Below are 17500 nucleotides of genomic sequence, written 5' to 3' on the forward strand. Positions count from 1 at the left end.
TACATAACAGGGGCACCCAACGGCAGTTTTCGGAAAATATCTGTTCGGAAGACGATTTGAGATCTAGTATTTTCGGAACATTTGTTGTAAAATTCTTACTTGCCTGCCTGTCCTAGGATTTTCGAACATCTAAAAAATGGTATAGTTGCCCATTTTAAACAGATTTTTACCCAAAAAAGGTCACCTAGAATTTTCGGGAGCCCTTTTTCTGGCTGAAATTTTCGAAAAGGTAAGTTTTGATCCCTATAAATTTCGGATCACTAGACTTTCAGGTAGGAGATCAGGGCGGGTAAGAAATTTGTAGGGGATAAAGATATGCCGATATCTACCGTTTAAATACTAAAATACGTTTAACAATGCTATGTTTAAGTGGTTTTGAACTATATTCTCGTTGGGTGCCCCTGAAATAACAGCACACTTGGTAAAAGACGGCTCGACGGGAGACAGATTGTTGTCGAAGTCCATTACTCGTCGCTTTTAAGCTTGTTCAGTATCCAATTGACTTGCCATTATTGAGCTTCATAAGGGTATATTTTGTTCAAAGATCCACTAAAACGCCATTCGCGTTACATGACTTTCGACGCCATTGCCGGTTAAGTTAATCGTTGTACTGTGTCCACCAGAGAAATCTTCGCATTTCCCACTACCCTCTCGATCCTAAGAAAATACGAGCAGAAGGCTCTATGCACAAAGACACCACTTAAACAGAACGGAGAAATCTACCCATTTTCCGACTGGGATTGCCATACGGCAACCCAGTAATAAGAGCATTTGACCTAAGGCGCATGGGCAGAATGAGTTAAAGATTACCGTACGAATGCCTGTAGTTTAATTAATTTATGAATGCACTTCAGAGCTGGGACTGGTAAAGGAACGGTGTTTTCCTACACTGCTATTGCAATACTCCTCATCGTGATGGAGGAGGGGCAATTAAAGGGTTTCTGCTCATTTCTACGTGAACTACGCAAGCTCTGGAATCGTTCATTTCGATGAGCATACAAGTTAATGGTTCAAAACTTTATTAGCTTCAATTGCATTTTTCTCCTCACGTTGGGAATTACGAATTGCGCACAAACTTTCCTTGATTACTTGTTTACTTGCAACTTTAATGATAAACTTTATTATACAAAAAAAAAAAAATCCTTTTGTGGGACGCCTTACCTCTTTCTCCGTAAAGCTAGGTGCATTTTGGAGGGTGGGTTTTCTTTTGGCTTCTGAGTTGTCTTGTTTCTCAACTTCATAAGCATCATAACGAGGCCGTTTCTTCTCAGCCTGAAGATAGGTATGTTCTTCTTGTTCTCCATAAAGACTTGGATACTGTAATCTGCGATAATATTTCCGGTGGGCTGGATACGAGCTCGACTCTGCTGGAAATTGTTCCATAGCCTATCTGTCTCTCGATATTTATGGGGAAGTGGTTGATGGGTATTAGAAGACGCTCTGCTTTTCAAGCGATCTCTTCTTTTAAGGGAGCTAAAAGAGGAATGATACAGAAAAATAAACAGCTTTCCAGTGAAATTTTAAGACTGATGGAAAACAATCCATTCGCTGGAACTCAAATAAAAATTAACAGAACCAGAGCTGGGACTGAAGGAGAAGGGGGTACAAAGATTTTTCTTTTGTTCTGAAATACACGCCGAATTTTGATAAACATTAAGAAGTGTCCCGTTAAGGTGGCTCAAACCAGTTTCAAAAATTAAGAGAATTTCCTGTTAGGATTGACTCTACGACGCTGTTTTACGTAACTGCAACGCTGTCAGTGGTACCATATGAATCACCAATCATAGCTGAGAAAGATGCAGAACTAATTGCCCCGAAATACGTCACTATAGAAACAGGAAAGCGATCTAAAAACATCCTACTTTTCGTTCCTATACACTAATATCTCAGAATTAAACTAACTTTGTGGCGCCAGTTGTTATTGCTTGATGGTATTCCGAGCTCTGCAAAGTTTCAGTAAACTTTTCTCTGGAGCGAATTTAGAGCCAAATTAAATTTTCGGTCTTTGAGTACTCTGAAGTGCTCGTGAAAGTTTACTGGTCCAATCATTGCTTATGTTCGTCAAAGAGTTAATGTAGGCGGCGGCACATAAAGAAGGCAATTCGCATCGCACATATTACATGTAAATGCGCATACAAAACTCTGTTGGTTAACTAGTGGAGTATTGAATTCCGTTTTCTTTTCCATTGATAATGAAGACTTTTCATACTTTTTATCGTTAATAAAACGGAAATTATCAGTCACCACAGAAATCAGTCTCATGCGCGTCAGAGCGCTTTCGTTTATACATTTTTATGACCCGGCTGTAGTGTTTTTTTAGCAACCATTGAATGGCGCATATTCTTTGAAGACAAAGTTTGTTGCAGAACGTTTGTCGGCGCCCGCTTGTCCTTCTGTGGGCCATTTCCATGTCTGGGACGGACGCCCAGATGGATTACGTGGGAAAAATGAAAGCACTTTTGAGTTACACTTTGATAGATACTCCTGTCAAAATGTGAGAACTACACGGCTAACGTTCGAAAGAACAGTATCCTTCTCTTTTACTTGCATACTCATTGCCGTGAAATAACATCTAAAATTCCCAGGGCCTGTTTCCGTCGGACCCGCTTTGTGGCTCAGGTCTGTTGACTGTATTCCTGCGAGGATATAGATTTTCTCTTGTTTTCTGACAGAAAGACGTCCTCATGCAGAAGTCTTGTAAAGGCCACAAGGATCGTTGCCTCGGAGAATTTCATTCGCAAACCTCTCAGTCAGTCTATTTACAGGAGCCCTAACACGTTGTTGACCACGTGGTTGTTATATTCAAGGTTCAATTTAAGTCCCATGAAATCAGGGACCGGTAAAACGCCTTCGTCGAGCCGAGTCACCACAATAATATACATACTAATTTTTTTCCTCGGGAAGGCGTGGACGGATTTAATACACTGGCACCATCGCTACAGATGAAGCAAGCAAGGTTGCCGATTCCCTCGGTGGTTCGTTGATGGTCAGGGTCAGTCAGAACCTATAGGAAAAAGATCCACTGGAGGAAGTAGGAAAACAAGAGAACCGCCGTATTCCGCTTTTACGTGGAACGCAAGTTCGGGAGTGGCCTCAGACTGAAACGTGGTAGTGCTCAGCTCACGACACCAAGAAATGTGGAAGGGGTCCTAATTGACAAGCACTTAACTTGGAAACAACACATTTGATTACATTGCTTCTGATCAGCAAAATTGATGGTTTAATCGCGAGGTTGCGATACCGGTACCATTAAACACCCTTCTTCAAATTTATCGATCCCTCGTATTTCCAAATATGTATTACGGTATAGCTACTTGGGGCCAAGCTGCTCAGGCTCATTTAAGGAAGATTCTTGTTCTTCAAAAACGAGCCCTCCGCTTTTTTTTTCTTTTGTAATACTAGATCCCATGGTATCCCACTGCTTGTCTCTTCTGATATTGTGCCAATTGATATGCTTTACCTTGAAACAGTATCTACCCTTATGCATGATATCTCTAATAATTCTGTACCGAAGAACTTCATTCAAAAACTATTTAATCGTTCATCTAACATTCATAAATATAATGTTAGCGAACGCGACGGAGCTTACAGTTGACGTCTTTAGCAAACTTTGGAACAAGATTATGAACTCTCTTCATCCTGACTGGTTTACGCTTACAAAAAACGAATTAGGAAATTTCTGCCTACAGTACTCGGATTTGAGGATGCTTATGCTGACACCTACTCATTGATAACAAAACTGAATAATTATTACTATTATACCCTATAATTGTTTTATTCTTTTTTTTTTTTTTCATTCACTTATTTAATAATATTGTAATAATTATGAACGTTTCTTCAGTCTGTCTATTGTGTAATGGCCTAATGTGTATTGTGAAGTTTTATTTTGTCTTAATATCGTTTCTAGTAAGTTTAGTGCCATGTACGCCATTACCCTGCACTCCTCGATTAGCACTGCAAACGCGTGTAGTGTTCATTGAAAAATTTAACCGTAATTTTTGAAAAAAAAAAAAAAAATTGAACTTGAACTTGAACTTGACAAAGGAAGCGATGTCACCGAATTAAGATTCAAGGAAATGTCAAAGTCGCCACACGCCTCACAAATCATTCCAATAGTACCCCTAAATCGGTGTATACTATTCTACAATTTAGCGATAATCGGATTGGAGCATCCTTGCGGTACGAATATAACAATAATAACAGTTGGCTCAATAGCGTCCATCACCATTTTCGCAACAGTGAAACCTGTGGTTAGAATGGCCGAAACATCTTGCGGAGCAACTACACTGTGCAGGGCCACATTCGAGATACTGGCTCGGCAGTGGACGAAAGAACGAGTCATAAAAATATTGGGATCTCTTATACTGGTGGCTCGTTTGGATCGGCAGTGGATGGTAAACGAGCCAAACGAGCCGGCTTGTCAGTAGAGTGTCTAGATGTGACCCTGAATTCTGTAGCTTGCATTTCAAGAAGGGCGAGTACGGCTCTTGTTCCTGTTTTAAATCCTTATCGTCCAGGCGAATGTAATAGTTGATTAACATGTATCAAAGTTGACGTCATCGCTTCTCCGGAGATCAACCAATAAGAACACTCCGTCACCGGAGCTCCGGGATTTCAAAGCGCAAGATGAAACAGTCTCTCTTTTCACTCTAACAACCGCTCGCGGTATTTGTGACCCGCAGCTTCAGCCGTTGAAAGTTGAACATACGCGTTCGTTTTCAACGATTCTAGGGCAAAAGAGAGACTGCTCGCTGTCTAACCAAATGCCGGCACATACGAAAACTTTCGCTTGCATTCAGATCACAAGCAGCCACAAGATTAGGATGTGTTCTTCACTTTGTCGAATGCAATGGTCCTGCAAAGATTTGATTCCTGTCACTTTGTGCTGTCACGTTGGTGAAATAACATGAGGCGTGATTATTTGTTTACCCACACATCTCAAACCGTGGACGACAATATGGCATGTGTAGCTAAGTGAATATCCGCTTATGGTGCAGTGTCCACCGTGCAAACTTGTTGTAATTGATCAAGGATCTATCTACCTATCTACCGTTTATTTGCCTCCATCACAATAATTGATAATTCTTACAAATTCTTGCAAACGTTTAGAATATCTTGCCTAATAGGATGCGACCACACAGTGGAAATGGTGAGTGTGTCATTAATGCGTTTTTGCTCTGCTCTGTGGAAGTGTCTGAAGGAAGGCAGCCGTTCAATGTTTTAAACCACTGCAGGACTGGCATGCTTAGACTCTTTAATTAAGTTTGCTGGCAGGCATTCATTTCTTATGCTAAGAAAGATAATATAAAGCGATTATTCATAATTTTCGCTGAATTAAAGAAAATTTCCTTCATTGAAAGCAATGCCCTCTGCTAAGAATAACAATCAAAATATGGAAAAACGTACAGATCTCATTATGATATGATGAATTCCAGTATGACACGGAGGATTTTGTCGAGACCTCAGTTTTTTCAGAGATTCAAAGGTTGACCTTTCTGACACAAAATGAGAGACTGCGAAAACATGTTTTGTTACACGGCTAGGGGTTTTTGCAGAATGCGGAAGGACAATGGTCTGCTGTCAGTTATTAAAAGTGCATATTTGCATTGTCTTTTAGTTATTGTGGTGAATATCTTTAGTGGTGTGGTCTAAACACCAGTTTAAAATGGTTAGCTCTTAGTTAATCGATTCAAGCATCGATTTTAAATGGTTAGCTTTCAGCTATTGTAATGTATGGGTACATTTGTTACCCTCGAACACTGATTAGAGGCATTCCTTCCGATACATTACAATGATGTGGCGCACCAACTCAGTACACTTTTCACGGTTGCAGTTTAATTTCATTTTTCATTGCGATTTCAAGGAACAGTAAAGTTAGAAGTTTTTGGCATCGCAGCAATGTTTCAACAATGGAAATATGATCTAGTTAACGAAATTGTTAATCTAAAGAAAATCAGTTTTTTAGTGCTGTTGAGTCTGCAAGGAAAGGTTAAATATAAGGTCGTTTAACTTTTGTTCAAATTGTTGACATCAAAAGCGAAGTGCTTAAATTGTCTCTAGCTGTGACAGACATTTTGTTTTCGTAGAAAAGTCCGTTTATGTCAATCGGAAGATTCTTGCAAGCAATTTACCACAGGGTGATTCTGTATTAAGTTGGCTTGTACTTGCTAAGTTGATTACACCAGTTAATTTCATAAGCTGTGATCGACACGAAAACACCATTATCCCAAGCAATAATTAGATGTTTAAGAAGCCTAGGTAATTTTTATTGTAAAGAGTATAGCCTGCGAGCAAGCTCTCCAAAATCTCGCTTTGGAGGCTATTAAGAGTAGAGGAGATAAACTTGCAAACACAGTGTTGGCCTGGAGGAGGTTCAGTTTTTTCTCCGTATCATCAACTATTCACACCCGTTTACCAAAGCCTTGAAATCATAATTCAGTTTGCTGCCGGGATAATTAGATTGAACCAAGCCTAAAACGAATGATTCATTGTGAATACTAATCCACAAACATTTGAATGAGTTTACAAGTAACCAATTGATAGCAATTTAACACCTTCTCACACGATATTTCATTAGAACCTGAATTTAGTGTTAAAATGAGCCTTAAAAATTGAGCACAAGACAAGATGCACGGAAGTCAAAGTGAATATACATGTGGCTAATTATTGTTGCATAATATATGTTTAAAAAGATTTTGCTATGATCCCTTCACTGATTCCTCCAGGATCATTAATATTATCTGACAGTGACACCAGTTCTGATGGAGGTGATGAATATGAATTGTATGGGGATGACAATGCTGTTTGTAGCATTTGCCTAACAAAAGAAACACTCGCTCATCTTAGTGTTCAGGGTATTTCAACATGACACCCATTAGAATTGAGAAACATTCAGTGAAACAACGAAATCAAGAGAAACCGGAGATTTTATATTTGAAGCTTTTTCTTGTGTTCTATATTAATGGATAATTGGGATATTTTAGCCTTTGGTAATTTAAAGGAAGAGATCTAATCTAACGCTCGAAACCTCAGCTTTCCAAATCGTTCACGGTGGTAATTCGACCTTCATAATTAACACGTTTGATAAAACCAAATTTTCATGTTTCACTCTCCCACCGACGCAGCACCACAGTTTCTTTAGAAACTAGAAATTCGATAATTTATAACACTGCTAGCGTTTCAGGGAAGGATCGGGTAATCTTAACCACGGTCAAATGTTAGAGATTTGATTTCTGTTTAGGTTTTACCTTTGCGCCGTGCGCAATGTCTTGTCTTGGACCCCATACTTAGATTGCGAAAGGAAAGTTTTTTTTCTCTATGCAACATCGGCGTCTTCCGAGTAGATGTTTGCATGATACGTGGTAAGTGAATCACTAGTAATCACACGGTTGGCATTCACTGACTGAGCAGCGAAGGATTCAGTAGTGCATTTTTTTTACCGAGTAAGTTCAGTGTTCAAATTATTACAAGTGAACAGCCTAATAGCGACGCATTAATTGCAATCTCTACAGTTAAATATAGAGTCTGGGATATGTATCGATAGAATAAGTACAATAAGAACAGTCTCAAAGGGAAAAAAGAGCTCACAACAAACTGTTCGTATGTTTTGTCAAGATTTTATGTCTCCTCTTCATCACTACTATTCAGTAAGCTCATAGCAGTAATTGCTGCAAGTAAATGATTTAACTATCATTCTGGGTTTGAGCAAAGTAGGCAAAGATCTTCGTTTTTGCATTCATTATCTTGCGAAAGTACTCGTGTGACATTATCCTTTTCATAACAAACTGGCGAACTGAGAAAAGGATACTTGGACGAACTTTGCTATAAGAAACTAACAATGAGCTCCTATAAAGTACAAACACCCTTTTCATGATTTCTCGAAGTAGAACTTTATCATGCTTTAGTGATTGGGTTGTCTGCGACATCAGATGTTCCGGAAATACGTCTGCGTTCGAAGGCTAGTGATTGCCGTATATCTTATAATTAAACACCAGCTTAAATATTGTCAGCTCAGTTTTAGTTATTGTAGCTAAATAGCTGGCCAAGCTTCGAACACCGATTAGAACGTTCGCGGTCGGGCGTTTCGCAAATAACCACGCCAATATGTGGCACTCCTTCTCGGAAAACGTTTCTTGGGTTACGATGTATTTCGTTTCATGTTTCTTTATGATTTCAAGGTAGAGTAAAGTTTTGCTACTGATTTCGCGTCGCAGCAATGCTTTTTCAACCACTGAAATACAATCTCGTTAACGAGATTACCAATCTAAAGGATATCACTTTTTTACTATCGTTGAATGCAGTAAGGAAAGGTTAAATAACGTCCTTGTGTTTCAAACAGCGAACATCAGAAGCGAAGTGCTATTGTCAGTAACTGCACCGTTTATGTCTATCTGATGACTTCATCCTTTATGACTTCACACGCTGTGTGTTTTCGTTTTCGGCTGTAAATTATAATTATGCAAGGAAGCTAGAAATGCTCATCAAAGAAAAAAAATAAAAAGCTGGAAAGGACGTTCTGTTTTGCTGATAAGCCATCTTCAGGAAACCATAGATGACGATGGACCTTTCTTGAATCTGTTGTTATTCCATTTCGAGGGACAACAGGAACTATTTGGCACAAAATAATCGCAGTGCCTCAAAAGAAGTCGCAAATGTGGTCGAAATGATTGCTTGTTTGAAAGGTTTGAGCTTGAATTCTGCAAGAAAAGTTCAAGTAAGGTCGTTGGGCTTTTTTTCAAAATGCCAACATCAAAGGCGAAGTGCTCATATTTACTGTAACTTACATTATTTTCAGAAACACGTTCGGTTATATGTCTATCTGAAAGACTAATTATTTTGTTTAGGAGTTATTCTGTATTAAGTTGGCTTGTATTTAAGTTGATTAGGGCACAAAATTTTATTCAAATTTTTGTAAGATGGAACAATTATACGAAGATGTGATGAAGGGAAATGAAAGGGCATCGTTGCCTCAAAAGGATTGCAAATTGAAGAGTATAATAATTCTCGGTATGATCCACCTTAGTTATAGTATCGAAGAAAGATAGAATCGAAGCATGAGGTCGACTGCATCTTCAATTTTAGACAAGATTGATGACGGCAGACTGATAAAGAGCATTCGGCATTAATATTAACACAAAACGCGCTTCGAAACCGAAAAGCACAAATGGAAACTTAGCGTTAACACGGACGAGGTGTATTTTATTCCGCGTATTGACTATTTGCTCCTGTTTGCCGTAGCCTTGAAATCATAGTTCCTTTCGCTGTTGGGATATAAAAACAAAGAATAATCCTGTATGGGTAGGAATCAAGAACATTGTTAATAATAAGGAGTGGATGATCCGGCTTAATTCTTACATATCTAGCACTAGTGTTTGAAATTTTTTTTGCTTCGGCTGGTAGACGACGCCCACTGAGGAGCAATTGGTAATTGTGCTTCATTCTTCAATGAATGTTTGCGTTACAACGTTAGAAATCGGCTCATGGCTTTTTGAGAAGTTCTTATTATAAATTTGGTTTAGTTGCGAAAAGAAGAATGCAGTTTGAAGATATTTTGACTGGACTTCTGTGCAAACAATACCCCACTGTAATAACATCAATGTTGCAAAGGATGACAGACATCGCGGAATATTGGCGAATATCATGCAAAGATTGCGCTATAAAATGCTGAATATTCAATTTCTGCCTGACAATTTTCAAGGTCGTTTATTCAATAAGCGTATGGCATTACAACGGTGAATGTTTAAGATGTAATGCTTTATTCAGTGTTATATTGATAATGGCATTAGCTACAAAGCCCGGCATACCTCTAGTGATTGAATGTTTCCACATGCCTTTAGTATCATAAAGTGAATCCACGTGCCATCTTTGAAAAAAGATTACTTTACTGGAAGAGATCTTTCCTCGAGAGCGGGAAGTGTTTTAAAATAAGCCAAACGCATGACAACTAATAACGTGAAACTCTGGATCCTAAATTTATAAATGAAATTTGGTTCCTTTGATTAAGCTGTAAAGCCCGACACAATTGTCCATCACATGTAGAAAACATGACAACTCATAACTTAAAACTGGGGATTCCTTAACTTTTAAGTTATATCCGGAAGCGAGTTGAGAAGCCTATAAAATGGATGAATTTTCTGTAAGACTAATCCGCTCGCACCTTGTCAACGGGGTGCTATCATTCAGTCGTGCCACGCAAGTGAAGTTTGCAGAGTGGTAGGACTTTCCTCAGTAACAATAGGATCTTTCGTTCGCTCGAGTAGAAAGATCCATAGAAAAATAGGCGCTAGGGACCGCAATGTTTTTTCAATGTAGGTAATCACAGAAAATATACTCGACGCAAGAATGATCCGATTGCTTATGTCTTCTCAGTGTTGGGGCTTCCTCCCTTCCCACTGCAAGCAACCACTTACATTGGTAAGTAAAGTGCAAAGGAAAAATTGAAGCAAAGGGCTTAAACTTGATTTAAACAACGATCCCCGAAAACTGATTTGCACCGATAAAACATTATAAAACCTACTGAGGTTGAGGTTGAAGCAAATAACCCCTGATCCCAGTTGCGGTACTGAAACAAACAATAGTGAAATGAATACCTGCGTTATTGCATAGTTCCAGAAATGAAAAACTATACTAGTTACCTTTCTCATCTAAAAGATCATTTTAATGGACATCCTTTGTTATCATTATTATTCATTATTAAGACTAGCTTTGTAACCAGGTGGTCTGATTCATTTGCAACAAAAGTAACCATTGTAGGTATTTTGTGTTAACCTGGGAACCCTTGCTTACGTTCTGTACAAATAAATGTTCACATTTTAAGATAACAGGAAATGGTCGTACTTTGTTCTTCTTGTACATTTACTTTTTAAAAAAATTTGGTTTGGGTTCCTCAAACTTAGATCAGATAGGATTTTCTCACCTGCAAAGTTCTGGGTTCTAAAAGCGTACTCCTCATTCATATGTAGCAGCAAATTGCCTTGGCCTGTGCCTGAATTTTAAGCTAGCTTAAGCCCAGGGAAGGTGTCCTTCCAATGATCGATTCTATTTCAGTGATGGTTTTTTGTTAACACGCGCCTGAAATTTACCCTACTGGTTCTTCCGGTGGTCACTTTGTTTTTGCAATCACGTGCCCAGATTGTCTGTTTTGGGCGACTGACTATGGAAAGATCCATGGCATGGAAAATTCTGATTGGTGTTCTTGAACACGATACGACGAAATCAAAGCTTTTCGGTATGTGGATTTCTTACAGCTCTTTACCTCTTCAGTTTCAGGTGTGATAACATCTAACTACTTAAAGGAGTTTTTCCGTGGTGTTCCCTTTTCACCTATTTTTATTTGTCATATGTTTTGCTATTGCTGAACTGAAGCTTTCTTGAAGAAAGAACAATGGGCAGCAGAAAATATGTTACAAGACAATCAGCACGAATGGCATCTGCTTGTGTATTCAAAATCAGTACTTTGACTTGCTTATCTTTCTAAAGATTGCTATCACCATGACAGTGAAATGCCTTTATATTACCGAACTCAGAAATTGGGTTTCCAGGGGGCCACGTAGAAAAGCTGTACTGAAGAGCAAGCTCTTCAGAAAACAAGAGCGATCAAAAGTTCAAAAGATTGTCTGCGTTTCAACAAACAGTGTACCAAAGAATGCGAAGCTTAAAGTTTTACATATCTATGAAATATAAGCTTGCCCGAAATATACAGACTTGCGTTTTTTCAAGAGCTCATTAAGGGGAGCCTTTATCTCCCATACTCTCCCATACTCCCATACCGGAGTGAACCCTTTCCCGAGTAGAGTTATTTATAGAACGCCTCCTTTGGGAAACTCAGCACGCCCACTGTTGTAAAAGCCAATCTCCCGTGGGAGATTCAATACGCCAACTGTTGAGTGCGTGAAAAAAATGAAGAAATGTTGAAGAAGGCGGATTCGAGCATGATTGATGGCCAGACCTTGGGGATCCTGAGAAGTGGCTTTTGTGAAGAAAAAAGCATTTCAAGTTACGGTGGTCAAACACTGTTTTCACTGCTTGCACACTTTGTGTGTCAGTCTTTTAACGCGACGTATCCTGCAAGTCAAGTCTCCGTCGATCTTCCAACATACGTATCGATTTAAACTCACGAATACTCTAACAACATCGCAAAGAAATCGACAACGTTGTTGTTTCACGTGCAATGTCGCGACGTGTACACATTTCCCGTTCAAGCTAATGAAATCACACCATAAACGTCACAAATCCCAAGGGAACATATTGAAGCCAATGAAATCGTAGAATATAGCTTAACGCCCCATGCGAATTCGATTTTCTAACACCGAGGATCGACGAAATTTTTCACAGAGTGGACCCCTAGTGGGCGTAGCCCAATAACAATTTAAATCGGACAAATCTCCAGTCGTCCGGGTGAGTGTAGTCAAGAGGACTGTTTTGGATGACATTGACTGACGTTTTGACCAATGAACGGAAGCTATTCCGTTAAACTGTTCCCGGGTTCCCTTAACATCATTCGGACTTGTAAAGTTGTGACGTGAACTTTCTGATCCCGCAGTCAACTCAGTAGGCAATAGTTTTTAGAGATGTTAGATCGAGGAGGAGCACAAAGTGCCGAAGATCAAGGCGGCAGTGAACGTATACAGAAATGGCGACCTACCGATGGCAATGGTGTGCAAGTTTGAGGAGAGAGCGGAGGAGTTAGGTCATATGTCTCTTTGGAGTACCCAAATCCAACCTGCATACAGTACGAAAGTGGGGAGGTGATACCAGTAGGGAAGCCTAAAGCGGAATTAAGGAAGTGTGTGGAGCTGAAGTTTCGGAAGCAGGTGCAAGACCAGAATTTGCAGGGGAAACTAATCTCCGCAAGAGAGGTGAGCATGAGCCTTAACATCGAAGGCTGTTGTGGCATGTCATGCATGACACTGCTAGACTGCTAGACACCAGGTTCCCCCCCCCCCCCCAGATATGTAACCAGGCCCTCAGCCTCACACAATCGTGTGTCTCGTAGCTCGCTTCACTTTTATTAAAAGTTCCATTGTAAGTTCTGTTCTTTAGTCCAGCTGTGATAGTATTCCCCCAACGCGACATGGTGTCAGCAGTGAGTCGACCTCTTTGCTAGAGGAGAAGCAAGACGAATTCACGCCGAAAAGGACAAGAACAAAGCCGACAGGACAAGAGAATATTCGCATCTGATCGGCGCCATATTGTATTTCGCAAAGATGCCCGACACCGAAGAACAAGCGGCTGCGCCACTGATAATGCCGCCAGCGAATCTTCCACCGCCGAAACCTCTCGTAATCGATGATAACCTAGCCACAAGTTGGAAACAGTGGAAGAAAATATGGCAGCGTTACGAAATCGCCGCCGGGATTTATCAACAATCTGACCTCGTGCGAGTTTCGACGTTACTCTCTGTCATCGGCGAGGACGCGGTCAAGATTTTCGATACGTTTACCTGGAGAGAAGGCGAACAAGATGACAAATTGAAGGACGTGCTGGCGAAATTCGACGAGTATTGTGAACCACGTACACAAGTAATTTACCAAAGATATTGCTTCAATAACAGAAAACAGGAAGCTGGCGAGAGCATTGCCGCTTACGTAACCGAGCTCCGCATGATTGCGAAGAACTGTGCTCACGATGGCATCACGCCCGACGAAATTTTACGCGATCGCTTGGTCCTAGGCATTCGTGACGACAAGGTCCGAGAACGGCTATTACGAGTCACTCACTTGACTTTACAGAAAGCATTAGACATATGCAAAGCGGCTGAACAGACCAGTCAACACCTAAAGATGATGAGCAGTGCACCTGAGGAGGTGGTTGGTGTGGTCCGACAGACCCCGCAGAACCAAAGAAAGACACGGGACTCAACCGGCCACCGACCGGAATGTCGTTTTTGTGGTTACCATCATGCTACTCGCCAGTGTCCAGCCTATGGGCAAACCTGCCGTAAGTGCGGCCAAAAGAACCACTTCCAGTCTAAGTGCCGTTTAGCCAACCCGCAAGTAAATAATGTACAAATACCAGAGGAGGTTTTCCGAATAAGCCAAGTTGGGGCTGGCTCGCGTGCGATGATCACAATGGGAGTTGGTACCCAGTCCACTGAGAGTCAAGTAACTTTCCAACTGGATACTGGCGCAGAATGCAACATTCTGTCCCTGAAAGAATGTAAGCGCGCCACAGGTGATACAGAAATGCAGCACGTCAAGTTCTGCTCCCACAAATTATCAAAACGTACACTAACGAACGTTACAAAATCCTTGGCTTTGCTGACATCCCTACATTACGCCGTGGACATGCCACCGTATTGCAGTTTAACATCACTGAAGATGACCTAGCACCACTTTTATCCTACCAAGCGTGTATGGATCTGGGGCTTATCTCAATTAACGACAGTGACGACATGTTTTTCCCCACGCCGAGAGTCGGTTCCAAGACCGTAGCCCCTGATTTATTAGAAGAGTTTAAGGATGTATTTGAAGGACTGGGCGACCTCCCAGGAGAGTACCACATAGCAACTGACGACACAGTACGGTCGGTGGTCCATCCACCTCGCCGTGTTCCAGTCGCTTTAAGGGAGCAAATCAAGAGTAAGCTAGACGAAATGGTAGAAAGTGACATCATCGCACCAGTTAATGAGCGTACCGCGTGGGTTTCCAGCATGTTAGTGGTGGCCAAGCCAAACAAGCTGCGCATATGCCTTGATCCCCGTGATCTTAACAAAGCCATCCGTCGCGAGCATTATCAATTGCCACTGTGGAAGAAGTAGTGACCAGGCTCACCCAAGCAAAGAAATTCACTGTGGTGGATGCTAAAGATGGCTTTTGGCAGAAACGTCTTGACACCGACTCCAGTTACAAAACCACCTTCAACACACAATTTGGGCGTTATAGGTGGAAGAGGATGCCCTTTGGGATCTGCTCAGCACCGGAGATTTGGCAACGCACGATGCATGAATTTGTGGAGGACCTTGAGGGGGTGGAAGTTATTGCGGACGACTTCTTGATTGCTGGATTTGGCACTACTGACGACGAAGTAAACCTGAGCCCGGATAGTAACGAACGCGCGTTCCTTGAGAAGTGTCGCCAGCGGAACCTGAAGTTGAATCGAGCGAAAGTACGTCGACACCAGTCCAGTGTGAAATTTATGGGGCACCTACTCATCTCAGACGGCCTCAAACCCGACCCCGACAAGATTCAAGCCCTATTGCAGCTGCCTGAACCCGAAGACCGGCCTGCGTTGAAGAGGTTTCTAGGGATGGTCACGTACCTCTCAAAGTTTATGCCCCACCTTTCAGAGATGACTGAGCCCCTCAGACGTCTGGAGGACAAAGATGTGGAGGTCCAGTGGCTGGAGCAGCACTCCGTAGCCATCGCGACCATAAAGAAGTTTCTTACCGAGGCGCCTGTGCTCAAGTATTATGATGTTAGCAAACCTGTCACTGTGCAGTGCGATGCTAGCCAGTCTGGTATAGGAGCAGTTCTTCTGCAAGATGACCAACTCATTTGTTATGCGTCCCGTGCCCTGACTGATACAGAAATGCGCTATGCGCAAATCGAAAAAGAAATGCTGGCCATTGTCTGGTCCTGCGACAAGTTTGACCAATACCTGTATGGACGTGATACAGTAACTGTTGAAAGTGACCACGAGCCACTGAAATCTGTGTTTAAGAAAGAGATCCACAAGTCACCCAAGCGCCTACAGCGAATGCGTCTGGCGCTACAGACATACAACCTAGATGTACAATACAAGAAAGGGCACCTCATGTATATTGCTGATACACTTAGTCGAGCCTACATGAAAACAACAGAAGGAGCTCATTCAGAGCCCTGTGAGATTCGCGCCCTCGAGATGGTAGACCATGAAGAACATGTGCGAGTGGACACCCCCAAACGAGATGTGTTCCGGGAGCAAATAGCTGCAGACCCTGAGATCCAGGAGTTAATTCGCATTATTGCCCAAGGGTGGCCAGAGAAGAAACACTGCCCGCCTGCTGTTCGCCCTTACTATGATGAGCGCAGTGAGCTGATTGAGTCTCAAGGGTTGGTTTTCCGTGGTGAGCAGCTGGTAGTACCTCGATCGCTTCGTAAGGACATGCTGAATCAGATACACAGCAGTCACGTTGGCATTGGAGGTTGCATTCGTCGTGCACGCGAAATATTATACTGGCCAGGAATGAGTGCGGAGATCCGTGATTTTGTCTCAAGATGCTCCACCTGCCAGACGTATAGACCAGCACAGGCTCGGGAAGAGCTGAACCCTCATGACTTGCCCTCTCGCCCGAGTCCGAGATATCCACAGTCAAACGGTAAAGCGGAAAATGCTGTCAAAACGTGTAAAGGACTGTTAAGGAAAGCAAAGGAGGACAAGAAAGATCCCTTACTGGCAATTCTAGATTGGCGAAACACCCCAAGCGAGGGATTTGGCACCTCACCCGTTCAAAGGCTGATGGGTCGACGCACTCGCACACTACTGCCGACCTCCGAGAAGCTGCTTAAGCCTTCTGCTGACCAAGTGACAACCAGAAAGAACCTGGAAGCGCAGAAAAGAGTGCAATAAATGCAGTACAACCGAGGCACAAAGAACGTGCCCCCCTTGCTGGTTGGAGATACTGTCCGAATGAAGCTTCCAGGTGAACAAAAATGGAGTCTCGGGGTCTGCACCCGTTCTCTCGGCAGGCGCTCTTATGAAGTTGAAGTTGAAGGCCGAACCTATCGCAGAAACCGACGCCAACTGCGCTCTACTCCAGAACCTCCGCCCAGGAACAGTGCTGAGGAAGTGATTCCGACTCCGGCACAGGAGGAAAGTAGCTTGCTCCCCACACCAAGGCAAGAACACGAGCCGGAGCTGAGCACAAGTACAGGAGTGCATCCAGAAAATGCCTTATCGTTCCCAGCACCCGGTGAACCGGAGGAAATGTCGGAGACCCTCCCGAGTATTGAACCAAGACGCTCTGGTCGTGTAAGACGCCCGCCTGTCTGGCAAGAAGATTATGATTTGTGCTGAAGGAACATTGATCTGAGCGAACGTTGATTTTACTTTTAAAATCTACACTTAAGGCTTTCTAGATTGAGCAGTTAGGAAACGTTGTTTATGTTTGTTTCTTTTTGTTTTTGTTAAAGAGGAGAGGATGTGGCGTGTCATGCGTGACACTGCTAGACTGCTAGACACCAGGTCCCCCCCCAGATATGTAACCAGGCCCTCAGCCTCACACAATCGTGTGTCTCGTAGCTCGCTTCACTTTTATTAAAAGTTCCATTGTAAGTTCTGTTCTTTAGTCCAGCTGTGTTAATATTCCCCCAAAGCGACAACCGTTTCTAGTGGCTAAGTGGTTGGAAACAATGCCCAACACATACAGTGGTGGGCATGTTTGAGCTTTACGAACAGTTGTTACCTACGAGGCTGTATGCCTGCCAGAAAACGCACACAGAAACGACGGGTGAGGTGAAGTGCAAGCGATGCAATGTGGCCCCTGAGAGTGCTTCATCGATTAGCTTAACGTAGGGACTTG

The 17500-nt window shown here is 42.1% G+C and overlaps 1 protein-coding gene across 5 annotated transcripts in view; it reads right to left on the reverse strand.

Annotated features, from left to right (window-relative positions):
- The window catches only part of LOC138048218 (uncharacterized), a 72127-nt gene that overhangs the window by 20806 nt on the left and 33821 nt on the right, over nucleotides 1–17500 (reverse strand). For 3 of the 5 annotated variants that reach the window (XR_011132193.1, XM_068894595.1, XM_068894594.1), the window contains one exon: nucleotides 1162–1473. Coding sequence is in view for 3 of the 5 variants with exons in the window: in XM_068894595.1 (XP_068750696.1) it covers nucleotides 1162–1383 (222 nt within the window). In the remaining 2 variants the exon portion in view is untranslated. Of the gene's footprint in view, nucleotides 1–430; nucleotides 658–1161; nucleotides 1474–10915; nucleotides 11118–17500 lie in introns of those variants that run through there. The other 2 variants (XM_068894596.1, XR_011132194.1) reach the window with 2 other exon arrangements.

Source organism: Montipora capricornis, chromosome 1 (genome assembly GCF_036669925.1).
Source record: "Montipora capricornis isolate CH-2021 chromosome 1, ASM3666992v2, whole genome shotgun sequence".
Taxonomy (NCBI): Eukaryota; Metazoa; Cnidaria; class Anthozoa; order Scleractinia; family Acroporidae; genus Montipora; species Montipora capricornis.